Source organism: Dipodomys spectabilis, unplaced genomic scaffold (genome assembly GCF_019054845.1).
Source record: "Dipodomys spectabilis isolate Male_0828 unplaced genomic scaffold, ASM1905484v1 ptg000761l, whole genome shotgun sequence".
In the NCBI taxonomy this organism is placed as follows: domain Eukaryota; kingdom Metazoa; phylum Chordata; class Mammalia; order Rodentia; family Heteromyidae; genus Dipodomys; species Dipodomys spectabilis.
This window is the reverse complement of record NW_024871438.1, coordinates 80,001-107,904: the sequence shown is the minus strand read 5'-3', so window position 1 is coordinate 107,904 and position 27,904 is coordinate 80,001. Positions and strand designations below refer to the sequence as shown.

Sequence of the window (27,904 nt, the reverse complement as noted above, 5' to 3'; positions counted from 1 at the left end):
GAGTTTGGCTATGGCAAAAGTTGTTTTCCCCTCATTTTTTTCTCCTCGAGGGAGGAAATTAGGCTACCACCAAACTTTGATTTCTTTGAAACTGAAAAATTCCTCTCGATGGCCACTTGTTTCTCCCAGATTCTATTTTGATTCTTTAGATCAATTTTTCCCACGATTCACTAAATAATAGAAGGGAAGTTGCAAGATGGGATTGTGTTTCTGCCTTTCATTCATTTATTCATCCATCCATCCATCCATCCATCCATCCATCTCTTCATCCAACAGCTATTCATGGAGCATGCTGCTGCATGCTCTGGGAAGCAAGACTCAACCTGTTCTCAAGAGACATCATTACTACCCATCTGTCCAGCCGGACATCTATCAATTCAACAGCTATTCATTGAGCACTTTGCTGCTCTCTGCTCTGGGATATAAGACTCAAAATCTGTTCTTGAAGAGGTCACTGTTCTGAGAGGAAAAGATGACTTAACATGAGTAACTTACAGAGCGTATGTGAATCAGCGGGCAGTGGCTTAAGGCAGAGGCGGAACTGGCTAGACTAGGGGTGGAGGCCTGGCTTAGGGTTAGCGGAGAGGAGGGGGCACTTGAGAGAGGAAGTAACCCAGAAGTAGAGATGATGAGTCAGTAGATCTGAATAGCTGGAGTTCCTAAAATGAGAAGGAAATGGCAACATGGAGAGATACCAAAAAAAGTACGGCAATTCAATTATTTTTCTTTTTGTTTTCTTTTGTCAGTTGTGGGGCTTGAACTCTGGGTCTAGGCGCTGTTCCTCAGCTCTTCAGCTCAAGGCGAGCGCTCTACCACTTGAGCCACAGCGCCACTTCTAGTTTTCTGGTGGTTTATTGGAGATCAGAGTCTCATGGACTTTCCTGCCCCAGGCTGGCTTTGAACCGTGATCCTCAGATCTCAGCCTCCTGAGTAACTAGGATGACAGGCAGGAGCCACCGGCGCCCAGCTCAAGTATATTTCTTCACATTGACCTCCTGTGTAAAATCCATCCCACAATGGTCTCTGTTTTGGCTGGACTCTGTGTGTGTTGACTGAATTTCAGACAGCTCTTGAGGGGGCTACTCTCTGTCCTGACCAGTTCCTCCTTTGTGATTGGGAACAGAAATGTCATTATAGGATGTCCTTTGTAGGACACAGAGGCCAATGTGCTAGAACAAGATTACCAATTTTAATTTGGGGAATTGTTATTTTTTAGGTCAGTAGATCAATTATTTAAAATGCCTTTTAAGCCACTAAATTACAGAACAATACTGTTATTTTTTTTTTCTTCTGTCGGTCGTGGGGCTTGAACCCTGGGCCTGGGCGCTATCCCTGTGCTCTTCAGCTCAAGGCGAGCGCTCTACCGCTCGAGCTACGGTGCCATTTCTGGTTTTCTAGTGGCGAGTTGGAGGTAAGAGTCTCAGGGACTTTTCTGCCCAGACTATCTTTGAACCGTGATCCCCTCAGATCTCAGCCTCCTCAGTAGCTAGGATTACAGGCGTGAGCCACCAGCACCCGGCTACCGTTAATTATTATTATTAGTTCCTATCCATGCTGGTTCTGCATTTGTACAAGTACAGAAGTTCATATTACCAGCCAGGACCCATCTGGAGCCTTGCTCTACCATGCAGGTCTCCACAGCGCCACCTTGCTGCAAGACTCCGGCTCCTTTCAAATAGCTAGCTGAGTAAAATTCCATTAAAGAATGCTATTACGTCAAGGAAATAGATGGACCTGGAGGAAAAAATAAAACAACAACACAAAAACCATAATAACTGAAGGAAGCCAGGCTCAGAGAGACAAAGGACCTGTCTTCTCTCATATGTGGAAATCAGATTGAAATTATAAAGGTATTTTATATATAAATGAAATGATAAACATACGTAGGGCCATATGCATGTATACATAAACGTATTAAGTAAAAGGTGGTATAGGCAGAATGGTAGAACTCTTTTGGACGATAAACTTACAGTGAGTACCAGCAAGCTGGAACCAGAGGTGTTAGGGGAAGCGAGGCTAAGGGGAAGGGGAGAGACAGAGAGAGAGGGGGTGGGCAGAAATGCAGTCATAATATTCAATTGTATACGTGAATACGGAATGAGGAAAATTGAGGGGATGAGTGTGTGGAGTTGGGAAAGATGGAGAAAGATGGATGAGGGGTGACATTGATAGATCCATTGTACTCACAAGCTGACGTGTTGAATTGAAACTCCTTTGTAATAACTACTAAGAGATAATAAGAAAAGAATTTAAAATAGTAGAAGGGCTTGGTTTACTCAAATGTGAGCAAAATAAAATAATTCAGAGCAGAGGGAGGGGCACCTGTAGTTCAGCAACCAAACAACCACAACGTATACACATGTTTATTTGTATGTGGGGTTAGAAATTTCTAATAGTGTTCACCGAATACTCTCTTTCCCTCCTTTTCCTTTGGAGTTTGTAAACCAACTGAAAAGAAATTAAATTTTGAATTTCATGTAGCTTGTCACTAGATGGGACTTTTTTTGTGGTGCCAGTCCCAGGATTTGAACTCAGGGCCTGAGCGCTGTCCCTGAGCCTTTTTGCTCAAGGCTAGCACTCTACCACTGGAGACACAGCTCCACTTCCAGCTTTTTGGTGGTTAATAGGAGGTAAGAGTCTTGGAAACTTTCCTCTCCAGGCTGGAATCAAACCGTGATCCTCAGATCGCAGCCTCTTGAGTAGCGAGGCTGACAGACGTGAGCACTCAGCTTTGCGCACCATTTCCAGATTATTCATTATTATTGTTCCCTGGCATACACGTGTCACCAGTAATACAAGCAGGACTCTGAAAAAGAGAAGGCCACAGCATGCCACTTAACAGTACTGAAGAACATGATGTTCCTGTTGAAATGGCCTCATTTATTTATAATATCCAAGTTCCTCTTTAGAAAATAACTTGTTTTCTCTAATTATGGTATTCACATAAAAGCATTTCCTTCTAGTCTTTTCTCCTTTCATGTCTTTGACCAGGTTACTTAGACTCAAAAACTAGGCCAGGTACTGGTGGCTTACGCCTGTCATCCTACCTACTCAGGAGGCTGAGATCTGAGGATTATGGTTTGAAGCCAGCCAGGCAGTAAAGTCTGTGAAACTCTTTATTTCCAGCCAGAAGTGGAACTGTGGCTCCAAAGTGGTAGAGTTGCTAGTCTTGAGCAGAAAAGCTCAGGGACAGCACCCAAGCCGTGAGTTCAAGCCCTAGGAACCAGGCAAAAAAAACCCCAAAAGGCAGAAAACAATAATGATAATAATATTGTTCTGCAGAGAGCTTCCCCGCTACTATCATCAAAGTTCATCTTTGGGGTAAGGACTGATTATCTTTAACTCACACATGCTTTGCATAAAATGATCTCTTTGGGTGTGGGTGTTGATGGTGTAGCTCCCAAAGTCACACTGTATCAGTTGCCTATATTTGGTTAGGTTGAGTCATGTCACCAAAAATAGCCCTTGCCTTCTGCCAGATGCATGCCAGGCTTCTGCCTCCCAGTGCCACAGCTGGCCTCCGGAGACGACGGCTTTCCTCGTCACTGTGGCCTTAAGAGCAGTTCTGCTGATCAAACTGTCCCCCGTGTGTGCTTATAACACACTCAGTACCCACAGTCTTTAGAGACTGAATTTTACCCACCAAATAGGGCCCTGTGCCTGAACTGCTTAATGCCTTCCGTTCCAGTAATGAGCTAACCAAACCTGGCTGTGTTTATAGATAGATGCCTTATCAACGCCAACCAGCCAACCCAAACCACTGGCTCTGTTCTGTTCCTTTTTCTCCACTATTTTTATTTTCCTGTCCTTGACTCATTTGTGGAATGCTTATGTTTCAAGTTTAGGGGAATAAACTCATTGACTGTGTGCCTGGTAGCCAAACAGGAAACTGCAAATGGCTAAGTAGGGAAAGTTTTACTCCCTAAGGGGGTTTATTATGTACAAGAGATAAGGGTAAGCTGGTAGCCGAAGGAATTACATAAGCAGGCTGCTGTGAAGTGGAACTAAAATCAGGCATGTTCATTGAAAAAGAGATTTCCATTTTGAAAAGGGTATCCTGGGGAAAAAAAAAAAAAAGGTGACCTGGAAAAAAATTGTAAACAACTTCATAAAAGTTACATTCATCACTGGGCGCCGGTGGCTCACGCTTATAATCAATCCTAGCTACTCAGGATGGTGAGCTATGAGGATCCTGGTTTGAAGCCAGCCTGGGCAGTAAAGTCCATAAGAATTTTATCTCCAGTGAAACAGCCAAAAAGCCAGAAGTAGTGCTTTATGTCAGCTTTACTCATAATGGCCCAAACATGGAAGCAACCAAGATGCACAGATACCTAAACAAGCAAGCTATGGGTCTGTCCAGACAATGGAATGTTGTTCAGTGCTCAAAAGAACTGCGTAAACCAACCCACATAAAGAACACACAGGAAAGATGCGCTAGGAAGAGAAAGAAGCCTGTCTGCAAAGGCTTGCCTCTGTGGTTTCACCGACATGACATTTCTAAGAAAGACACAACGATCGAGTCAGCAAAACTAGCAAGGGTTAGAGGGTTAGCTTTAGCACTTTACCAGCCAGCTAGTTTATTTTCTTTCGGGATTTTCACTGTGAAGTATTTTGATCACTCCTCAGCATCAAATAAGTGACATGCAGGTCATATAGAACAGCTTTGGTTTCAAGGGAATATTAGCATTAAAAAAAAAAAGAAATTATCTCTGTAGAAATGAACTTCAGACAATATAATTTTGCACCTTTGTGTCTGTATTGACTTATATTGTATTTTAAGTCATTTCAGGTAAAGTTTTTTTTCTTTTTTCTTTGTTTTTCTGTTTGTTTTCGGTTGGTCTTGAACTCAGAGATGGGGAGCTATCCCTGAGCTTTTTTGCTCAAGGCTAGTACATTACCACTTGAGCCATTGCTTCACGTCTCCCTTTTTTGTGGTAAATTAGAGATTAGAGTCTCATGGACTTCCCTTGCCCCAGATGGCTTTAAACCGCCATTGTCATAGTTTAACCTCCCAAGTAGCTAGGATTACTGGTGTGAGCCACCAGTGCCTGGCATGGTAAAGTGTGTGTTTGGTTTTTGTTTGCTTGTTTTGTTTTTTGTTTTTTGGTGCCAGTCCTGGGGCTTGAACTCAGGGTTTAGTTACTGTCCCTGAGCTCAAGGCTAGCACACTCCTACTTGAGCTTCAGTGCCACTTCCAGCCTTTTCTGAGTACTTTTATTGGAGATAAGTTTGGGCGGGCTTTGAACTACAATCCTCAGATCTCAGCCTTCTTAGCAGCTAGGATGGCAGGCGTGAGCCACCAGCACCCGACTGGTAAAGTATTTTTTGATAGCTCTTGCTTGTTCATTTACTAGAGAGTTTTACAGCTACAAGATTTATACATATTCTATTACCAAAAGTCAGCTGTTACTTTGAGTTAAGTGATTCAGAAGTAGGATCTTCCTTGCAAGTGGGTTAAAAAAAAAAAACAATTAAAGCCATCTTCTTGTTCCTTGTATCTCAAATCTCTTACACACACACACACACACACACACACACACACACACACCACTTATGAGCCAGGCACTGGTGGATCACGCCTGTCATCCTGGCTACTCAGGAGGCTGAGATCTGATTGGAAGCCAGTCCAGGCAGGAAAGTCCATGAATCTCTTCTCTTCAGCTAACTACCAAAAAGCCAGAAGTAGAGCTGTGGCTCAAGTGGTAGAGGGCTAGCCTTGAGCACAACAGCTCAGAGACAGCACCCCGGCCCAGAGTTCAGGCCCCAGGACCAGCACCAAAACACAAAACAAAATATACACAACTTGTGATAAGTATGGCTGTAGGTAAAGCAGTTGAAATTCAATTTAGTAGATTTGGATATTTCTCTATACATTGGCACTTGAGAATGAAACCAAGTTTTTGGAAGAAATGGAAATGAAACGATCAAAGTTAAGTTTTACCTTCTTCTCCCATTTTTCCATCCCTGCCTTCATTTTCTACTAAAAATAAGCTGAAGTTTTCAGTGGAACAACTAATTTTAGGATAAAACTTTGTGTGTGTGTGTGTGTGTGTGTGTGTATGTGTGTGTGTGTGTGAGTGAGTCCTGGGGCTTGAACTTGGGGCCTGTGCGCTGCCCCTGAGTCTCTTTGTGCTCAAGGCTAGCGCTCTACCACTTGAGCCACAACGTCACTTCTGGGTTTTTTGAGTAGTTTATTGGAGATGAGCATCTCACAGGGGTTTTTCTGCCCTTGGTGGCTTCTAACCATGATCCACCGATCTCAGCCTCCTGAGTAGCTAGGATGACAGGAGTGAGTCACCAATGCCTGGCTTTCCTGACCTTTTTTTAAACTCAAAGTTAGCGCTCTATCCCTTGAGCCACAGCTCCACTTAGGAGTTTTGGTAGTTAATTGGAGATAGGCGTCTCATGGGCTTTCCTGCCCAGGCTGGCTTTGAACCGTGGTCCTCAAATCTCAGCCTCCTGAGTAGCTAGGATGACAGATGTGTGCCACTAGCTCCTGGTTCTTGAAACTTTCTTATTTGTTTATAAACTAAGAAAATCATTAAGTTCTGGTTCTTTTTCATATTAAATTCCAAATATTGGCCGTGGCTATGGACAAAACTTGCTGATAGTCAAGGATAGTTTTCTATCTTAATAGTATTGCGCCCCCTCTTCCCCCCCCCCCCCCCCCCCCCCCCCCCGTGGAATCTCAAAAGACATTGGAGCTCTCCAGTTCCTTTCTTTCTGAAGAGCTGTTCCCTTGTTGGGTTGGTGGGCCACATGTAAACTCTGGGTTCCAGAATATTCGATGAATTAAGTAAAGTCTTGCTGATGTCTGGCAAGGCCTGTCCAGCCTTAAGGCTTGGGAGAGTCTCTGCTTATCTGATTTCTAGAGTTAAGGTTCCATGAGATCAGAGTTCAGAGTGTTTTCCTAAAAAGTGGGTGTCGTCCTGAGAATCAGCCACCACATTTTCCACTCCATTCCTTTAATGAACAACATGGCGCGTTGAGGGTTCTGCTTCATTCTCCCGCAAGGGGGTGGGGGACAGATGGACCCTGTGGGGTGTGGAGATGGGCTAATTTTTATTTTGTAACTTGAAGAGTACATTGTATGTCTTAAATATGTATGTATGATCTAGCTAGCTCAACTTACACATGGAGGTTCTTGTAAAACAACTTTTGCAAGACAGACAGCCCATTGCTTTCTCTCCTAGTTATGAACAGTGGTAGCATTTTAACAAATTATTACTGCGTATATGAGTGTGTGTGTGCACACATGCACACGTCCTTGGGCTTGAACTCAGGGTCTGGGTGCTTGCTATCTCTGAGCTTCTTTTGCTCAGGGCTGGTGCTTTCCCCTTGAGCCTCAGCTCTACTTTTGGCTTTTTGGTGGTTCATTGGAGATAAGAATCTCAAGGACTTCCCTGCCCAGGCTGGCTTTGAACCACTACCCTCAGATCTCATCCTTCTGAGTAGCTAGGATGACAGCCAGGAGCCATTGACTCCCAGCTTACAAATACTTTTTGAAGGGCATCTTGGGCGACGATTGTGGATTAAAAATATTTGCCAAGAGTCTACGGTGCTCTTGAGTATGAGGTTGGGGACTTCAGGCATTTTCCATCATATGTGATATGAAATGTTCTTTACCCTCAATTGTCACTGGCCTAAACCTTCACTGAAGCCCATGCGTGGACAGACCTGTGGGCACAGACATGGCAGTTTTCTTACTTGGCATCTAAGAAAATATTACTGCTTGTTACATACTTTGGTAAAAGGAACAAAACCCATCACCAACAAATTAGTTGGTATTTATGGGACAAAAACCCCAAAGATGGTTGCTGTGTGGTGGTGTCAGAATGTAAATGGTAGAAATGGGTGGGCTTTTGCAAACTAGAATGACTTAGTCATTAAAAGAGGGATATTTTCTTTAACTACCCGCAAATGTCTCCCTTTTAAGTTTTGGTGAGCATGTTCAATGCATATTTTCCTGCAAATCGCCATGTCCACAACCAAGTTTTGTCCTGTTTAAGTACAGCGTGTTTAAGTACAATTTATTGCCTGTTCAAAGCAATCAATTCAGCTGTGTTATTGAGTAATTTTAAAACCATCTGTGAAAGCAACAAATTTAGTAACGGCCTTCTTTTACCTTCAGGTCGTGTAAACTATTCATACCCAGGATCCGATAGTTCTCTGCTTATTAATGGTAAGTGATAATTAATTTACCTCAGTGAAGTGCACAGAACTTGGAGTCAATTTAGAGCTAGGGGAGGAAAAAAATCGAGTTGTTGCTTCCACAAGTAGAGAAGTGACTTTTGTTTACCTTGTAAAATAACACTCGCGGGCTGGGAAGGTGGCTCAGTGGTAGAGCGCTTGCCTTGCATGCCTGAGGCCCTGGGTTTGATTCCTCAGCACCACATAAGCAAAAAGAAAAAAGCCGGAAGTGGCGCTGTGGCTCAAGTGGTAGAGTGCTAGCCTTGAGCTGAAGAGCTGAGGGACAGCGCCCAGGCCCAGAGTTCAGGCCCCATGACCGGACCCAAAAAAAAAAAATAACACTTGCTATTAATCAGCTATTTTCAGAGTCATTCCCCAAACATTATGACAAAAACTTTTTAGGAAATAGAATTGGTCTTGTGGAATTGTAACCCCTTTGGACAACTACTTAATAAGAATAAGAATAAGAAAAAGAATAAGAATTGAGGAGCCAATCGTTTACCAGTCGGTTCCAGTGGGATTAAGTGAGAATCTTCAGGACGAAAATGGACTTCATGGGACATTTGTTCCTGGCAACCTTTAAAATGTCACCATGAAGGCCTCTTCTCCATGTAGCTGGGAGAAATGGGCCACAAGGGGAAGGTTAGTCCAAGCTTTCAAACCAGAAAGAGGCAGCCCAAGACCACAGGCATGTGACCTTGCAAAGGACAAGGTCTTTCAGTGTTGCTATCAAAGGGGACTCAGGGAAAGAATCTACACGATTCTCCTTACCTCATGTGCTGATAGGTTCTGGTTGTAGACAAGCTCAGGTTCGCAGGGAAAGGGCCGGGGCTTTTGCTCCCCCAAAGAGTTTGTAGGTGTATCACAGCTTCCAAGGACCGAGTGGAGTCTCTTAAGTCTTTCTTGCTTCTTATTTACTATTGGATGCTCTATTTCAAGTTTCTGCCTTGACCATGCTTTCTTTCTAGCAAAACCTCTTAAAGATCCTTGATGAAAGTTGTCATTGTTGTCATTGTCCCTCAACGCACAAACCTAGTCTACAGTCTGTGGGAAGATGAGCTTTGTGACCAGGCTTCCTTTGGGGTACTGTCTAAATCTGGGTGCTGTGAGACTTAAGCCTGAACTGAATGGTTAGATGCAAGCTGGATTGCCAAGCGTTTTGTCAAGGCTGAGCAGTTCATCAAAAACCCCCTCTTCATCAGACTTGGGTGTTTTCACACCATGGTGCTAGGAATGATGCCACCCTCCGCCTAATACACAATTGTGCCATGTAAACTATTCCAGCAGAAATAACAATCATAATGATGCCAGGCTATAACATTTCACGGTAACAGTGTAGGCCAGGGGCTGGAGGCCTGGCTTCCCTGGTAAGAGCAGTGGCTAAGGAGCAAAAGCAACAGGTATGGAGTTTGAGTCCCAGTCTTGGATCTAAAAACAGAAGTTTATAGGCCCAAAGCAGTCCCCAGCAGTGAGAGAGGACAATGTGGCAGAGTTGACCTCGATTTGGGAGCATTAGAGCCAGACTCAGGTTTAGGTTCAGTGATTGAAGACAGTGAGTACTCCCACCCAGGCAAAATGATCAGCTCTTCTTTGTTCAGGTGGATCAGTTGCTACTTCTGTGCTGGTCCTTGTTGCCATGAGAAAAACCTATCTACTAGAGTTTCCTTAAAGCTAAAGCCACTTCATTGAAAGAAGTCTGTTATATAGGAGATTGCCTTTCTGGTTTTCTCTATTAATATCTTTCTTTTGTGAACTTATTAAACAGCTTTGACTTAGCAAAGGTACTGGGGCTTGAACCCAGGGCACTGTCCTTTAGCTTTTTCACTCAAGGCTGGTACTCTACTGCTTGAACAATAGTTTCTACTTCCAGCTTTTTGCTGGCTAACTGGACATAACTGTTCCGTGGACTTTTCTGCTGTGTCTGGCTTTGAACTGTGATTCTCAGAACTCAGTCTCCTGCATAGTTAGGATTACAAATATGAGTCATCAGCACCTAACCATCTATTTATGTTTTAGTTTTACTTATCTTCAAACTGTAGAAGTAGGCATAATGATCTGCCTTTTTACTGTTGCTTACACAGACATTTTACATGTGACAAAGATACTCTGTCAGAAGTTAACATTTTCTCAAACCAGAAGACATGAAGATAAAGAAATGGGGGTGGGGGGTGGAGATGGAAAGCAGCAAAAGCTTCCAGGCAGATTCAGGAGTGTGAAGTCTTTTTTTTTTTTTTTTTAATCAGTTGTGGGGCTTGAACTCAGGGCCTGGGTGCTGTCCCTGAGCTTCTTTGTGCTCTGTGCCACTTCTGGCTTTTGAATGGGTTATTGGAGATAGCGTCTCCCCGGGACTTTCTGCTGGGGCTGGCTCCGAACCTTGATCTTCAGATCTCAGCCTCTTGAGTAGTTAGGATGACAGGTGTGAGCCACCGGCACCTGGCTGAGTATAAAATCTTAATTGACATAGTCTCAGGTCTAGTATCAAGCTGCACAGGTACCCAAACTTGATTTCATCAGATATGGTCGTGTGTGTGTGTGTGTGTGTGTGTGTGTGTGTGTGTGTGTGTGTGTGTGTGTGTTTAAATAACAAACCATCTAGGGCCAGATGCCAGTTTATTCATTTATAAATGAAGAATGAACCTTGTAGGTAGATTAGATGTTGAAATTGAATGACAAATCCATTCTCTCTCCAGTGGAGAAGATCTAGAATAGATTTGATGCTTGCATACTCAGTCAGTAGGGGAGAAGGGCACTGACACCATTCCTCTATCACCTGATTTAGAAATAGGTTCTGCCCACTCTCTCAGTCCTATTTATAAAGTAACCTCAAGAGAACCACATCTAAGGGCCAGTGACTCACACCTGTCACGCTCCCTTGCTCTTCAGGACATTGAGATACAGAGCATGGTGTCATGAAGTCAGCCCAGCTATAAAAGTCTGCTAGATATTCCATTTCCAAAATGGTCAGCAAAAAGCTGGCCTGGAGGTGTGGCTCAAGAGTGGAGCACCAACATAGATTTTTAGAGGTAGTTACATGAAACTCTAGTGTATGAATTTATTGCTTTTAATGAAGACAGACTGAATGACTGTATCACACTTAATGAAGACAGACTCAAGACACACACACACACACACACACACACACACACACACACACACACACACACACACACACACACACACACACACACACCTTCCTTCTCCGAGGATTATATTGGAGATTAAATGTATGTGGTTTGAGCCCAACTCCAGAAGGTGGGTGGTTTCTTTTGGGCATGATGTGTGTGTGTGTGGGGAGCTAGGAATATTAGTGCTTAATGGTTTACAAAAGAAGAAATAAATGACAAAACAAGAGCCTTGGGAGCTTATATAAACGTTGTCTACTGTTGAATGTGTTTGTGTGTGTGTGTGTGTGTGTATGGATGTATCGGAGGTCAATAATTCAGACTGTTTCCTTTTGCCCATCTTTCCTTATCAATACTGAATTAAAAAAGGAAATAATATATATTATAAATATATTTATATGTAACATAGATATCAATTTAACTATGAATAAATATTAATATATAATAAATAATAGATTGGGGCAACTTGTAGTCCTTCTGGCCTTGAGACTGAAAGAACTCAAGCTGGTTTTCTTGGTCTGCCATAATTAGGATCTCATAGAAGAGGGCCTTTGTTCTCGCTTGTGTAATGTACCTGCTCTAACTTCCAGAACTTCTCTTGAGTTAGAAGCTATTTCTTGTTTTGTCTGGATTAAAAATAGCCAAGTGCTTCTTTGACCTCTTTCTCACATGCAAATTTTTCACGCAAATATTTGATTTTTGTTGTTGTTGTCTGTTGTTGTTGTTACTCAAAGAGGCTGAGATCTGAGGATTGCAGTTTGAAGCCAGCCCAGGCAGGAAGGTCCTTGAGGTTAGTATCTCCAGTGAACCACCAAAAAAGCTGGAAGTAGCGCTCTGGCTCAAGTGGTAGAACCACCAGCCTTGAATCAAAAAGCTCAGGGACAGCACTCAGGCCCAGAGTTTAAGTTGTACTACCAGCACACACACACACACACACACACACACACACACACACACACACACACACACACACACGTCTCAAAAAACAGTCACATTCTGAGGACCTAAACATTAGAAATTCATAGAAATTAGAGGAAGGATGGGGTGCAATGCAGCTCCTAATAAACCATTTCCAAGTAACTTTCTGTACTAAGGCCATCTTGAGAATATCCCTTCTGTTATGAACTACAAGTCTGAAATGTAGTTTCCCCAGCTAAGTGAGAGGAAGTGCAAATCACATCCTCCCAATGGTGCCTACCTCCATGTCCACTGGTGCATCTTGGGTAAGCTTTGAGTGAGACATGGAAGTGAACAATTAACTTCCCTTTGACTTATGTTAAGGCTTTATTTTACCTATGCAGACTAAGCACCATGAGTACATACAGATGCTCGTGTATTGTTCTCATTTTTCTTGTGTGTGCTGGTCCTGAGGCTTGAACTCAGGGATTGGACCCTGTACCTTAGCTTTTGCACTCGAGGCTAGCTACTCTGCTACCTGAGCCACAGCTCCACTTCCTGCTTTTTGATCCCTAATTGGAGATATGAGTCTCATAACCTTTTCTGTCCAGGCTGGTTTCGAATTGCAATCCTCAGATCTCAGCCTCCTGAGTAGCTAGGATTACAGGTGTGAGCTAAATGGCTACCTATTAGATATTTTTTCTTCATGTACGTTGTGGATACTTTTATTACAACAAATGAGGAAAGATACTTTTTCTAAGAAATGAATAGTATGGCACTTTTGTAACGACATACATGTGTAAATATAGAGAGAAAAAGAAAAGTCTGCCAAATGTTTCCATACGTTCTTTGGAAGTGTAGCCCAGAGATAAGAAAGATTTTAATGGCAGGAAGTTGATGATGTGTATGAGGCTGGCAATAGGAAAAGCATTTGTGAGCAGTCTTGGAAAGAGGTTTGAAAGCACATGTTTATCAGAGATCTAATAACGTTTATCCAGAAGTTCCCAAAATTGATGAGTTTCCGGGCCATGTTTACCATTCTTTTTTTTCTTTTTTTTTGGTTGTGGGGCTTGAACTCTGGGCTTGAGTGCTGTCCCTGCGCTCTTCAGCTCAAGGCAAGCGCTCTACCACATGAGCCACAGCGCCACTTCCCATTTTTACCCTTCTTTGAAGCCTGTTAGTCCTGAATGATAAATCACTGAGGGACTTATTAAATCAGAACTAAGTAATAAAAATGAAAGAAGGCAGACTTATAAATAATATGCATTTTTGACTCTGATTAGTAATAGGATGTATTTTTTCAAATCTTACAGTTTATTCATAGGCAAACTAAGGAAAACTCTGAGCATAGTTCAGCTGATATAGATAGAATGTTTCCAAAATACAGATTCATATAAAACACAGTTAAAGCCATTTCCTCCCTCCCTCCCTCCCTCCTTCCCTCCCTCCCTCCTTCCTTCCTTCCTTCTTTCCTTCCGTCCTTCCTTCCTTCCTTCCTTGTTTCTTTCCTTGTTTCTTGTTCACTAGTATTGGGGCTTGTCCCAGAGCTTTTTTAAGAGCTCAAGGCTGATGTTCTAACCTTTGACCCACACCTCCACTTTTGGCTTTTTGGTGCTTGGTTGGCGATAAGAGTCTTTCCTGTGCTGGCTGGCTTTGAACCTTGATCCACAGATCTCAGCCTCCAGACTAGTTAGGATGACAGGTGTGAGCCACTGGTCCCTGGCTTAATCTAACTGGCAAAACAATTAAATATTTCAAATAATTTGTTTCTCTGAGCTCTCCTTTTCTTTTGGCTTTGAAGTTTTGGGTAAGTAGGATATTCCTAAGCAGGTGTCTGCTTTGGTAATGCCTCTTACTTGTCCAACAAATAGCTTCTCTTTCTTTTCTTTCTTTTTTGTCTGAGACTGGGATTTGAACTCGGTATCTGATACTTTCACTTATTAGCTGGCACTCTACCACCTGAGCCATGCCCCCCCAACCCCACAAATAGTGTTTCTTTCTGAACTTAAGATCTACTAAATGGAAAATCTAATATGTTTTCCTTCAGGAAAGCTGTATGTTATTTTAGTCCATTGACTTGAGTGCTTGGGTGAAATCCCCTGCTATCTAGTAATGGTAGAAATCATTTCATTTTGGAAAAAACACATGATACTTTTTCTCAGTTGTACAGACTTAGCACCTTTGCGTAGAAGACCGAGAATAAAACTTGTGACCTCTAAAGTTTGGGCTGGAGGCCTGGCTTAAGCAGTAAGCGCCTACCTAAGCAAGCACACCCCAGTAGAACAACCACAATAAGAAAGTGCTCCCCTCTGCTCCCCCTCCTCCCCATACTGGGACTTGAACTCAGGGCCTTGAGCTTTTGCATTTTCATTCAAGACTGGAGCTCTACCACTTGAACCACCACTTGCAAAAGACCTAGCCTGACTTCCTGCCAAGCCCTCGCCCATTCTGTGTGTTCAGGTCACCTTTCCCTGAGCATGAGAAGTGCCCCAGCCAGAGGCATGGTGGGGCCTGGGCGCCATTCCTCTGCCTTACCTTTAGGGCCTATTTTAGATGTCCCTCACCCCCAATAACCAGTTGTCTCTCTACTTCCGTTCCTGACACAGCCCTAGGACAGCGATCTTTCTTTTATGTATAGGATCTGTTGTGTGACCCCTGGTAGATGTCTGAAACAGAAAACAGTGCGCCTTCCTTCCCTCCCTCTCCCTCCCACCCTCTCTCCCTCTTCCTCCCTCCCTCCCTCTAGCTCTCTCTCCCTCACTCCCCCCCTCCCCCCATCTCAGAAGTGACTAAGGGGCAGATAACTTACAGCGTGATTATTTTGGACAAGGATAATTGATAGGCCCGGGCAGGATGGTGTGGGAAGGTGTGAGATTTCATCATACCACTCTGAAGGCTGTGTGATTTCACGCTTAGAAAAAAAAAAAAGTTTTTTTTCTGGAATTTTCCATCCAGTGTTTTCAGACTTCAGGGGGACCACTGGGTCACTGAAATCATGGCAAACAAAACAGTGGGTAAAGGAGGAATCACGGTGTAGCAAAAGGCTACGGGGTACGGGATCATGACCCATTTGTGGTGGGAGGCAGTGGCCCAGAAGTGGGGGTCTGTGACGTCAGGGTGTGGTGTTCATGCATAGTGTACCCCAAGGTCGGCATTCAGGAAGCGTTTGGTGGTTAGAATGGAGTCCCCGGGGCCTGGTGGGCTTTAAGTTTCAGGAAACATCTATCCTCAAACAACATTTCCTGGTTTAAAATTTAGAGTGTAGCCAGGCACCAGTGGCCCAGGCCTGTAATCCTAGCTACTCAGGAGGCTGAGAGCTGAGGATCCTGGTTCAAAGCCAAGCTCCAGCAGGAACGACTGTGAGACTCTCATCTCTAATTAACCACCAAAGAGCTGGAAGTGGCGCTGTGGCTCAAGTGATAGAGTGCTAGCCTTAAGCTGAAGAGCTGAGGGACAGCGCCCAGGCCCAGAGTTCAGGCCCCACGACCGGACCCCCCAAAAAAAAATTAATTAAAAAAAAATACATACCTACTGCCTACTAGGTGTAAGATTTCATTTTACATTTGGGACGTGTTGGGAGATTTGATTAGGGACACAGAACCGCTTCAACTAAAATGTTTATAAATTGCTTGAAGACTATATAAATTGCTTGAAGACTAATTGCTTGAGAAAAGACAATAAAATTGCTGCTCATCTTGCAGTGAGAGAATGTCATGAATTCAGTATTGGTATGAAATCTCAGGGAAAAATTGGAGAGAAATCTGGTGCCTACAGTGGTTACTGGTTTAGATAATGTTCAGTACTGCCTTGGTTTCAGAATGGTTTGGGCCTTGGGTGACAATTACAACCAAAAATCATCCCTTAAAACAAGTAAAAACCAACTGGTTTTTAAGAACTTGGGGACGATAAAAGGTGTATTTAATTGACCTCTTACCATCTAGTTCCTGATTTTTGTGTCATTGGTCAGGAAATGACGAGTACAGCCATTTTTCCCCCTCCATTTCAGAAGCTGGTAGATGAAATCTCAGTTGGTTCTTTTGACAATGTTTGAAAGGTTTTGTTTTTTGTTTTTTGTTTTTTTTCTTCTCATTTGACACGCAGCAAGGACATATGGGCGGAGGAGAGGTAACATTATTGCTTTTAATTTTTCAATGTGTCACTTGTATGGGGATCACTCAAACTTGCTAGCCTGTGTGGCGGGGAGGGGGGAGGGGAAGGGGAAGAGTAATTCCTGTGTTATCCTGAACATCTTAGACCTCATTGGAGAGAGTTATGAGCTTGTCATAAATTACTAAAATGTGGGATTTAAAGTCAAATAATTTCCCTCTGTTATATTAGATATTTGACTTACTTATAGCTAAACATTGGCCTCCCCCCTTTTTTTTCTTTCTGAAAAATAATTTCATAGGCAAAAAATATTAAAGAGCTTCAAAAGGGAGATAGACTTACTCTGATCTCAAAATGCCTCATTATCTTGGAGGCTTAGTTATAATTACTTTCTGCTAACTTGTTTTACTGAGACACATAATACATTTGATGGAAACTAAGGTGAGTCAAACAAATAACTCGTCTTATATCCCTTTCAAATATAAGGGAGGAAACTCTCCAAAGGCTAAGGAATTTTAGAGATTCATTCCCTAAAGTGCCAGAATAAACCTTTTTGTTCATTTGCTTTATTTATTTATTTTTATGCCAGTACTGGGACTTGATCTGAAGGCTTCCTGCTCTCATTTGGCTTTTTGCTCAAGGTTGATGCTCTACCACATGAGCCACCCTCCACTTCAGGCTTTTTGCTGGTTAATGAGATATTAGAGTCTCACAGACTCTTTTTTTTTTGTCGGTCGTGGGGCTTGAACTCTGGGCCTGGGCGCTGTCCCTCAGCTCTTCAGCTCAAGGCGAGCACTCTACCACTTGAGCTACAGCACCACTTCCGGTTTTCTGGTGGTTTATTGGAGATAGGAGTCTCACGGTCTCTTCTGCCCGGGCTGGCTTTGAACCGCGATTCTCAGATCTCAGCCTCCTGAGTAGCTAGGATTACAGGCCTGAGCCACCAGCGCCCGGCTTTCACAGACTCTTATATCTAAATGAGACCCGCCTCTTGAGTAGCTAGAATTACAGGTATGAGTCACCAGTGCCTGGCTGCTTTTTTAAAAACTATAAATTAATTACTATTTTTTTTAACCATCTGTAATCGTTTGCCATTTTATTTAAAAAAAAAAAAAGACATTTTAAGTAGCCTAGATTTTTTTTTTCTAAAGATCATTCCGATAGTCACCTTCAATTTTGTAATCACGTTTGCTTGCATTTGCCATGTGGTTATTATAAGGATAAATTTGTAACAATGATGCTATTGTTCTTTGTGTTTAGTAATGAGAGTTAAAGGCAAATATGCCAACAGAAAGATGTTGACGTGATCCAAGAGTGGAAAACACTGGAGACAGATTTCTGTAGCGGATCCATGAACGAATTCCTTATGTAGTACTGAGCAGTAACAGTACTTTAACAAGAGTTTTGCATGAGTTGGGAAGGTGGCTCAGTGGTAGAGTGCTTGCCTAGCATGCATGAAGCCCTGGGTTCAATTCCTCAGTACCACAGACACAGAAAAAGCCCGAAGTGGCGCTGTGGCCCAAGTGGTAGAGCGCTAGCCTTGAGCAAAAGAAGCTCAGGGACAGCGCCCAGGCCCTGAGTTCAAGACCCAGGACTGGCAAAAAACAGGAAAAAAAAAAAAAAAAGAGTTTTGCAATTATTAGTAGCTCTGTGTTTTGCTTATGAGGTAAAATTTTCCACGTTGCCGTTAAGTAAATACACGAAGATGGTTAGTTAATACACCGAAGGCATTTCTGGTCTTTTCTCACATATTCTGGTGTTTTCAAAGATCAAATTTAATGTCTTTTTTTTTTTTTTTTTTTTTTAAACAAACAAAAGGCATCTTTGGTGAGCCCCGCTCCTCACTCTGCTAGATACGCATCTTTACTGTGCCTTTAGGCCTGTCAGTTCCCCATGGTCAGCAGTGAGTTTGGCTGTCACGGTGGGTGGGTGTAGATGACCCACCCATCAGTCAGGGCCTCCTCCAGGCCACCGTCCATCAGATCTAGTAAAGACCCTCAGAAAGGCCAGCATCGGATAACCAAACTCAACCCTCAGTGCACCCACCTCTGCCCGGGCCGGGCTTGGAGGTGATGGGAACTAAGTGATCCCATCCCCTCCCAGCCGGTGAGGCAGGTCAGAGCCAGCAGCCCCGCTGGGCCCCGGCCGGCCGGCCAGGCCTCTGGGTGCACCTGCTGGTAGCCGCCCGCCCTGCTTTTCTCTTTCAGGTCAGTCCTCGCTGTTTCCCATGGAGGATGGGTTCCTGGACGATGGCCGCGGGGACCAGCCTCTGCCCAGCGGCCTGGGATCGCCGCACTGCTTCCCCCACCAGAACGGGGAACGGGTGGAGCGCTACTCCCGCAAGGTGTTCGTGGGCGGGCTGCCTCCCGACATCGATGAAGGTACGTGGGGAGAGAGGCCCGGGCAGGGCCCGGAGGCCTGCTTCGTTCTTGGACTGAAAAGAACTGACAGTGAAAACAGACTGAAAAGCTGGGATGGAGTGCTCGCCTAGCAGGCATGAAAGCCCCGGGTTCCATTCCTCAGGACCACATACGCAGACAAAGCCAGGAGTGCCGTGGCTCAAGTGGTAGAGCGCCAGCCTTGAGCCAAAGAAGCTCAGGGACGGTGCCCAGGCCCTGAGTTCAAGCCCCAGCACTGGCAAAAACAAAACAAAACAACTTAGAGCAGGGTGCCACCCAGAGTGGCTTGTCACCCCAACTACAGCCCCCGCTGGTTCCTGGTATTCAGTCATCACGATATGGCTCTCGTGTCCCCTCTGCCTGTCTTTTGAATAAAAGAGAGGAAGTGAGCACGGCTGTGGGAATCAGCCCAAGGAGGAAACTTCCCAAGGATCTGTCATTGTGAACAAAAGATTGCTTTACAAAAAACAAACAACAACAAAATCCATGTGTGTGTGTGTGTGTGTGTGTGTGTGTGTGTGTAAGAGAGAGAGAGAGAGAGAGAGAGGGAGGGAGGGAGGGAGGGAGGAGGTGGTTCTTGGGCTTGAACTCAGGACCTCGGCACTGTCTTTGAGCTGTTTTTACTCAAGATTTGTGCTCTACTACTTGAGCCCCAGCTCCACTTCCAGCTTTTTTGGTAATTTATTGGAGATGGAGTCTCTGACTTTCTTTCTTGCCCAGGCTGGCTTCGAGCTGAGATCCTCAGATCTCAGCCTCCTGAGTAACTAGGATGACAGACGTGAGCCACCAGCTCGAGGCTCAACCGTTTTTTTTCCCCCTATCTATGTTGCCTTGCCAAAGTCGATTGTTTCTTTATCTTTCCTATCTTCTGTGAATACTTTGTAACTGTACGTAGTTCATGGTTTCAACATATAACATCTTTTTTTTTTTTTTTTGGTGCCATTACTGGAGCTTGTTAAGACCTCACACTCTTTCTTAGCTCTTTTTTTTTTTTTTTGCTCAAGGATGGTCCTCTACCACTTGAGCCACAGCTCCACTTCTAATTTTTGCTTGTTAGTTGGACATGAGTCTCATGGGCTTTCCTCTCCAGGCTGGCTTTGAACTACCATTCTCATATCTTTGCCTCCAGAGTAGCTAGGATTACAGGCAAATTTTGTGCTTGGCAAAATTTAAAATCTTTTAAGCATGAATGTTTGAGAAATGTGGAACCTAGTCGTATTTCAAGAAAGGGAATCTTGGGGTAGAGGTGGTAAAATGCCTGCATAGCAAGCACAAAGCCCTGAGTTCAAACCCAGGAAGAGGAGGAGGGGGAGGGAGGCGGGAGGGGGAGGGGAAGGGGTGGGGGGAGGGGGAAGGGAAGGAGAAGAAAGAGGTGGTGATTGTAACATTCTGTGATTATTTTTCTCTTGCATTCAGCAAATATTTACCTGCTTTCTAAGCAGTGTGTTCTTCTTCCTTGGCTGTTTTTAGTAATAAGCAAGATAGAAAATCCTTGCTTCTGTAGAGTTTATGTTCTCCTGGAGTTAGGCCCATAGAAATGTATAAACCAGCCGGGCACTGGTGGCTTGTGCCTTTAACCCCAGCTACTCAGGAGACTGAGATCTGAGGATTGTACTTCAAAGCCAGCCTGGGCAGGAAAGTCCATGAGATTCTTATCTCCAATGAGCCACCAGAAAATTGAAATTGGAGCTGTGGTTCAAAGTGGTAGAGTGCCTAGCCTTAAGTAAAAAGAGTTCAATGACAGCTCCCAGAACCTGAGTTCAAGCCCTGCCAACCAAAAAAAAAAAAGCCTAATGTGATAAAACATCAGAGAATAAGTATTGAAAAGCCAATGGGGAGGTGATCTAGCAGGGGTAGTTAAGGAAAGCTTGCCATAGAAATGATATCTGAGCTCACGCCTGCCATCCTAGCCTCTCAGGAGGCTGATGAACATCATGGCTCAAAGCCAGCCTAGGCTGGCAAGCTCATGAGATTCTTTTTTTTTTTTTTTTTGGGTCCGGTCGTGGGGCCTGAACTCTGGGCCTGGGCGCTGTCCCTCAGCTCTTCAGCTCAAGGCTAGAGCTCTACCACTTGAGCTACAGCACCACTTCCGGCTTTTTTCTTTTTGCTTATGTGGTGCTGAGGAATCGAACCCAGGGCCTCGAGCATGCAAGGCAAGCGCTCTACCGCTGAGCCACCTTCCCAGCCTGCTCATGAGATTCTTGTCTCCAATGAACCACCAGGAACCTGAAAGTGGAGTTGTGGTTCAAGTGGCAAAGCCCTAGCCTTGAGCAAAAATGCTAAGGAACAGTACCCAGGCCCTGAGTTCAAGCCTCAGGAGTGGCACATACACACATTAAAAAAAAAAATCATTCCAGGTGCCAGTGGCTCAAGCCTGTCATCCTAGCTACTCAGGAGGCTGAGATCTGAGGATCCCGGTTCAAAGCCAGCCCGGGCAGAAAAGTCCGTGAGACTCTTATCTCCAATTAACCACCAGAAAACCGGAAGTGGCGCTGTGGCTCAAGTGGTAGAGCGCTCGCCTTGAGCTGAAGAGCTGAGGGACAGCACACAGGCCCAGAGTTCAAGCCCCATGACCAACCCCCCCCCCCCAAAAAAAAAAAAATCACAGTAGAAGGCCATATGTTTCTTCCTTTTTTTTTTTTGTCTTTATTTCCTAAATGGGAATAAAAACCAATTCACAATATGGACAGTAGAACAGATTTCCCTAAAAGCTGGTAAGGTACAATAATAAAGTTTAAAGACTCAGTTTTTAGGATCCCTCTTCATATTTTACTTCATAAATAATCTTTTGAAACGTTGAAACAGAAATGGTTTTAAAAATCCAAATATTGAAATACCCCTTTTCCTTCCACAAAAATAAAATATCTTGGTGAAAACTGTGCCGAAACACCAGGTTTGTCTGAACCAATCTTTATCCTGTTTTAGGAATCCACAGCTTGCAGTTCAAGTTTTGTTTGGAGGAATTGTGTAGTAAATTACAGGATTTGCAGAGGGAAATAGGATCAGAGGCCAAGACTTTGTATCTGAAACACAAACAAAACAAAGAGCATTGGGCCAGGCTACTTATGGCCCACGCCTATCATCCTAGCTCCTCAGGAGGCTGAGGTGTGAGGATCGTGGTTCAAAGCCAGCCAGGGCAAAAAGGCCTCTGAGATTCTTCTCTCCACTTAACAAGACCACGCTGTGCCTGGGCTTTCCCAGGGTTGGGAAACATGGCAGAGGCACCAGCCACAGTCCAGACCCGGTCAGTTTGGGCTACTGTGACAAAATGCCTTAGACTGATTAAGCTAGCTTAGAAGCAATAAAAATTGTGCATGGTTCTGCACGTGAAGTTCCAGGTTAAAGGCACGAACTACTTACGCACCTGCTTCCCGGTAACCACCATCTTCTCATGGAAGCTACAGGGAGAGTCTCCCCAGGCCTCTTTGGTGGTGATGACCCTACCCCTACCTGCCTTTGACCTCCTGCCCAGGACTCCGCCTCCAGATGATGTCACCGTGGGGGATTTGAGGGAGGGGTCAGACGTAGTGAAATGACTATGGAAGGCAGGGAAGAATTGGGGTGGCTGGCGATTTAAACAGCCTCTGTGCATCCAGTCATGTTGTTAATTTCCAGATCGAGAGAACTGGATGTGGGACATAACCAGGAAGTGGCCTTGATTTGAGAAAATGTCAATTTGGGGGAGGGAGAGAGCATTCAAGGTCATGGAGTCAGGAAGATGCTGGCTGGCTGGCTGGCTGGCTGGCTAGAGTGATTCACGCAAACATGCATACACCAGAGCGAGCAAGGGAGGGAGAAATTAGGCAGGTGTGCCAATGAGTAGCAGCTGAGGAATGTAGATGAAGGAAATTCAGGAATTTCAGTGTTTTTGAAGATGACAAATTTGAAATTGCGTGTGTGTGTGTGTGTGTGTGTGTGTGTGTGAGAGAGAGAGAGAGAGACAGACAGACAGACAGACAAAGAGAGACAGAGAGAGAGTACTAGGGCTTGAACTCAGGACTTGGGCTCTGCCCCTTAGCTTTTAGGCTCAAGGGTGGCACTCCACCACTTGAGCCACACCTCCACTTACGGCTTTTTGCTGGCTAATTGGAGAGAAGAACCTCATGGACTTTTCTGTCCTGACTTGCACTGATCTGCGATCCTCAGCTCTCAGCCTCCTGAGTAGCTGGGATTACAGGCATGGGCCACCCGTACTGGCTTAGATTGGAAATGAACAAAAAACACCAACCAACCAACCGAAGACCTTCTCTACAAAAAAATGATCATAAACATCTTGACATCTCATTTGCTGTTTTTCTTTAGATGAGATCACCGCTAGCTTCCGTCGCTTTGGCCCTTTGATTGTGGATTGGCCTCATAAAGCTGAGAGCAAATCCTACTTTCCTCCTAAAGGTAATTCCCAAGAGCCCCACATGTAAATGGCTTTCTTCCCTGTGCTCTTTCGTCTTTAGCTTTTCCACAAATGTACATCTTCACTGCAAACATCTTTCATTCTTAAATTTATATTTTCCTAATTGTGTCTTCACATTTTCTTGTTTTGGGGGGGGTCTGGTTGTGAGGCCTGAACTCTGGGCCTGGGCGCTGTCCCTCAGCTCTTCAGCTCAAGGCGAGCGCTCTACCACTTGAGCCACAGTGCCATTTCCGGCTTTCTTCTTTTTGTTTATGTGGTGCTGAGGAACCGAACCCAGGGCCTCAGGCATGCAAGGCAAGCGCTCTACCGCTGAGCCACCTTCCCAGCCCCTATTCCTTTCCTTTCTTAGTTTTGGTTTATACAGTCTATATCCTCAAGAATGACCATAGGGATGAGGAAGCTCATGAAGCTTTTGGCTTTTCCTTTAGGCTATGCATTCCTGCTGTTTCAAGACGAGAGCTCCGTCCAGGCGCTCATCGACGCTTGCATCGAAGAGGACGGCAAGCTCTACCTGTGTGTCTCCAGCCCCACCATCAAGGACAAGCCTGTGAGTGCAGCGCGGCGTGCGCCTGGCTGCTGCATAGCCAGGCTCCTAAGTAGGATCTAAACTAAACGCTTTGGCCTTTCTGTGGATCCGCGCACCACCATTTCACCCCTAACTCTTGGAGTAGGGGAAGCCATTTTCGTATCTAAAGATGTCCTTTGAGAATGCATTTTATATTGATAAAGCTGCTGAATTTCCTGTGGAAAATGCAACTCCAGCTCACCAACCTCCGTCCTTGCTTGGACTGAAGTGTTACCCAGTGCTGTCCTTCACTTTTTTGCATATGGAGCTCTCCCAAAGTAGACCTGATTGATTCTGTGTATGGATATACACACCTATACATCCATATACACATAAACACACATATAGGCATCCATATACACATGAATTTGTGTATATGCATATAGGCCTACATACTCATTTCTATATACATAGATATGTATATATATATATGTATTATATATGTTATATATTATAAATATAATAACTTGGGCTGGGAATATGACCTAGTGGTAGCGTGCTTGCTTAGCATGCATTAAGCCCTGGGTTTCATTCCTCAGTACCACATACACGGAAAAAGCTGTGGCTCGAGTGGTAGAATGCTAACCTTGAGCAAAAGAAACTGAAGGGACAGTGCGTAGTCCCTGAGTTCAAGCCCCAGAACTGGCAAAAAAAAAAAAAAAAGAAAAAGCTCAGGGGCAGTGCCCAGACCTTGACTTCAAGCTCCACAACTGACAATAAACCCCCAAACTTACAAGTATAATATATAATAATGTTTTATATATTGTATATTATGTGTGTGTGTGTGTGTGTGTATGTGTGTGTTTTGGATCGTTTGATCAGGAACATTCTTCTAAGACGTTTTGTGACCTTCTTGCCACCACTCATTTTATCTAGTAGATACTCTATGCCACGTTGTTTAGGTCACTCAGTGGCATATCTCTGATTTTTAGTATATCATTGGTATGTGTATTTTGGAATACCTGGCTTAACTTTGGTATGGACATTTATAACATTTTTGTTTTCTTTTTGTGCCAGTCTTGGGCTTGAACTCAAGGCCTGGGTGCTGTCCCTAAACTATTTTGCTCAAGGCTAGCATACTACCACTTAAGCCACAGCTCCACTTATAGCTTTCTAGTCATTGGAGATAAGAGTCCCATAGACTTTCCTGTCCAGGCTGGCTTTGAACCATGATCCTTAGATCTCAGCCTCTTGAGTAGCTAGAATTATAGGTATTAGCTAGAATTACCAGCACCAGGGGCTGGGAAAGTGGCTTAGTCGTAGGATGCTTGCCTTGCATGCATGAGGCCCTGGGTTCAATTCCTCAGCACCACATAAGCAGAAAAAGCTGGAAGTGGTCCTGTGGCCCAAAGTGGTAGAGCACTAGCCTTGAGCTGAAGAGCTGAGGGACAGCGCCCAGGCCCAGAGTTCAGGCCCCATGACCAGCAAAAAAAAAAAAAAAAAATAGAATTACCAGCACCAGGGCCTGGTTTATAACAGTTAATTTTAAATTAGCAAGCAATTTTAAAAAAGGTACCTGACTCTGGTATTCTATTATTTTATTCATTTTTAATTTTAATTGTTTTGAATTATCTTCTAATAGTTGTACAAAGGGATTTCATTCAACATGCCAGTTTGGTACATGGTTCTTAATTGAGCTAATGAACACACTGAAGCATTTTATTAAAGAAAAGCTTATTAGAAATAGCAGCAATATTTTTCCTTGAAATGCTCCTTGAAAAAATACAATAGATGCTAATTTCTGTAGCACTGTAATTGTAAGTAGCGCTGACACCATGCTATACTTAAATTACAAAAATATAGGAAGGTTGGATAAACTAGAGGTCCCTGGGCCTGAAAAATAGCTAATTAACTTATAATTAAGGACCTATTCAGTGATTTTTTTTATTTTTTTCTTTCTTTCTTTTTGTCAGTCATGGAGCTTGAACTCAGGGCGTGGGCATTCATTGTCTCTGAGCTCTTCTGCTCAAGAAGAGTGCTCTGCCACTTGAGCTACAGTGCCACTTCTAGTTTGGCGGTTAATTAGAGATAAGTGTCTCACAGGCTTTCCTGCCCAGGCTGGCTTTGAACCACAATCCTCGGATCTCAGCCTCTTGAGTAGCTAAGATGTGAGCCACTAGCTCCTGACAGTAATTTGGTTTAAAGTCTTGTTTCACACCTTTATTAATTTGGTATGATATAAATTATTGCATTTAAAAGTAAAATTCTTAGCTCTGTGATGGTGGCCCATACCTATAATCCTAGCTGCTCAGGAGGTAAGGCTGAGATCTGGAGAATTATTACCATTTTTTTTTCCCCTCCAGAATCCATCTCCAAAATAACCAGGCTGCAGGCATGGCTTCTATGGTCAGTGAAATGCATGGATTCAAGCCCTGGTACTGAAAACAAACCAACAATATATTTTTTTGTCGGTCATGGGGCTTGAACTCTGGGCCTGAGTGCTGTCGCTCAGCTCTTCAGCTCAAGGTGAGCGCTTTACCACTTGAGCTACAGCACCACTTCCGGTTTTCTGGCGGTTTAGTGGAGATAAGAGTTTCATGGACTTACCTGCCCAGGCTGGCTTTGAACCACAATCCTCAGATCTCAGCCTCCCGAGTAGCTATGATTATAGGTATGAGCCACCGGCGCCTGACTCCAACAATAATTTTAAACATTTAAAAATGGTTTAATCTGAAACTTGTTGATTTACATCCTCTGTAGGTGCAGATTCGGCCCTGGAATCTGAGCGACAGTGACTTTGTGATGGATGGTTCACAGCCACTTGACCCAAGAAAAACAATATTTGTGGGTGGCGTTCCTCGACCCCTACGAGCTGGTAAGATCAAACAAATACTCTTTAATACTCTAGCATCTGAAATGCAAAGAGCAGGGACTGGGAAGGTGGCTCAGTGGTAGGGTGCTCACCTAGCATGCATGAAGCCCTGGGTTTGATTCCTCAGTACCACAGACACAGAAAGAAACAGAAGTGGCGCTGTGGTTCAAGTGGTAGAGTGCTAGCCTTGAGCACAAAGAAGCTCAGGGACAGTGCCCAGGCCCTAAGTTCAAGCCCCAGGACTGGCAAAAAAAAAAGAAAGACCTTCAAGGATAAATGCATAAACATTTAAGCTGCATAAACATTTGAGCTGGGTGTTGGTGGCTCACACCTGTCATCCTAGCTACTCGGGAGGCTGAAATTTGAGGATTACAGTTTAAAGCCAGCCCCAGCAGGAAGGTCTTATGGGACTCTTATTTCTAACTAAGAAATGGTGAGAAAACCAGAAGTGGAGCTGAGGCTCAAAGTGGTAGAGCACTAGCCTTGAGCAAAAATACTCAGGGACAGTGCCCAGGCCCTGAGTTCAAACCCCAGGTCTGGCATAAAAAGAAAGAAAAGAAAAAAGTACATTGTAAAGCAGCTAGCTCATAGTTAAAAAATTAAGATTGGACCCTGTAATTCTAGCACACCTGGAATCCTGTAATTCTAGCTACATAGGAGGAGATCCAGACGACTGAAAATTGTCAAGCCAGATTCCATCTCCATAATAGCCAACAAAAAGGAAGGCTGGAGTTGTGGTTCAAGCAGTAGAGCACATGTCAAGGAAGCAAGCCCAGCCAGTGTGAGGCCAAGTTCTAACCCTAATACTGGTAAAGGAAGGAAGATTGGAAACAAGGAAGGAAGGAGGGAAGGAAGGAAGGGCAGACAGGCAGGCAAAAAATTAACCTAATGTTAAGTTGACATCAACCTAATGTAGGAATGAGTTCGATTTTGAGAATTACTTTACTGAACCGCCTTTGATGAAGCCATCAGTGTGAGCTGGCTGACTTTGGCCCATCTCAACTTCCACCTTTTCCCCTGGCCTGTTTAGTGGAGCTCGCGATGATCATGGACCGGCTGTATGGCGGCGTCTGCTACGCCGGCATCGACACAGACCCTGAGCTCAAGTACCCCAAAGGAGCTGGGCGAGTTGCCTTCTCTAACCAACAGAGCTACATAGCTGCTATTAGCGCCCGCTTTGTTCAGCTGCAGCATGGAGAGATAGATAAACGGGTAAGTGACTCCTAGACCGCATTCTGGAAACTTCTAGAACTTTCCACCCATGATACTGACATATCTCAGAAGTAAGATTAGAATGGTAATTTTTTTTTTTAATGTGATCATAAATCCACAGCTAACAATTGGGTTGGGGTGGTGGGGCGGGGGAGGAAGGGGGATCAATATTCTATCTAAGAATTTCCT

At 44.1% G+C, this 27,904-nt stretch overlaps 1 protein-coding gene across 4 annotated transcripts in view; it reads left to right on the top strand.

Annotated features, from left to right (window-relative positions):
- The window catches only part of Cpeb4 (cytoplasmic polyadenylation element binding protein 4), a 76,558-nt gene that overhangs the window by 42,950 nt on the left and 5,704 nt on the right, over window positions 1-27,904 (top strand). Inside the window, exons 3-9 of one of the 4 annotated variants that reach the window (XM_042672705.1) lie at window positions 8,132-8,182; window positions 16,311-16,334; window positions 18,524-18,697; window positions 23,018-23,107; window positions 23,555-23,673; window positions 26,392-26,506; window positions 27,534-27,715. In XM_042672705.1, coding sequence (XP_042528639.1) covers window positions 8,132-8,182; window positions 16,311-16,334; window positions 18,524-18,697; window positions 23,018-23,107; window positions 23,555-23,673; window positions 26,392-26,506; window positions 27,534-27,715 — 755 coding nt within the window. The remainder of the gene's footprint in view (window positions 1-8,131; window positions 8,183-16,310; window positions 16,335-18,523; window positions 18,698-23,017; window positions 23,108-23,554; window positions 23,674-26,391; window positions 26,507-27,533; window positions 27,716-27,904) is intronic. The other 3 variants (XM_042672708.1, XM_042672706.1, XM_042672707.1) reach the window with 3 other exon arrangements.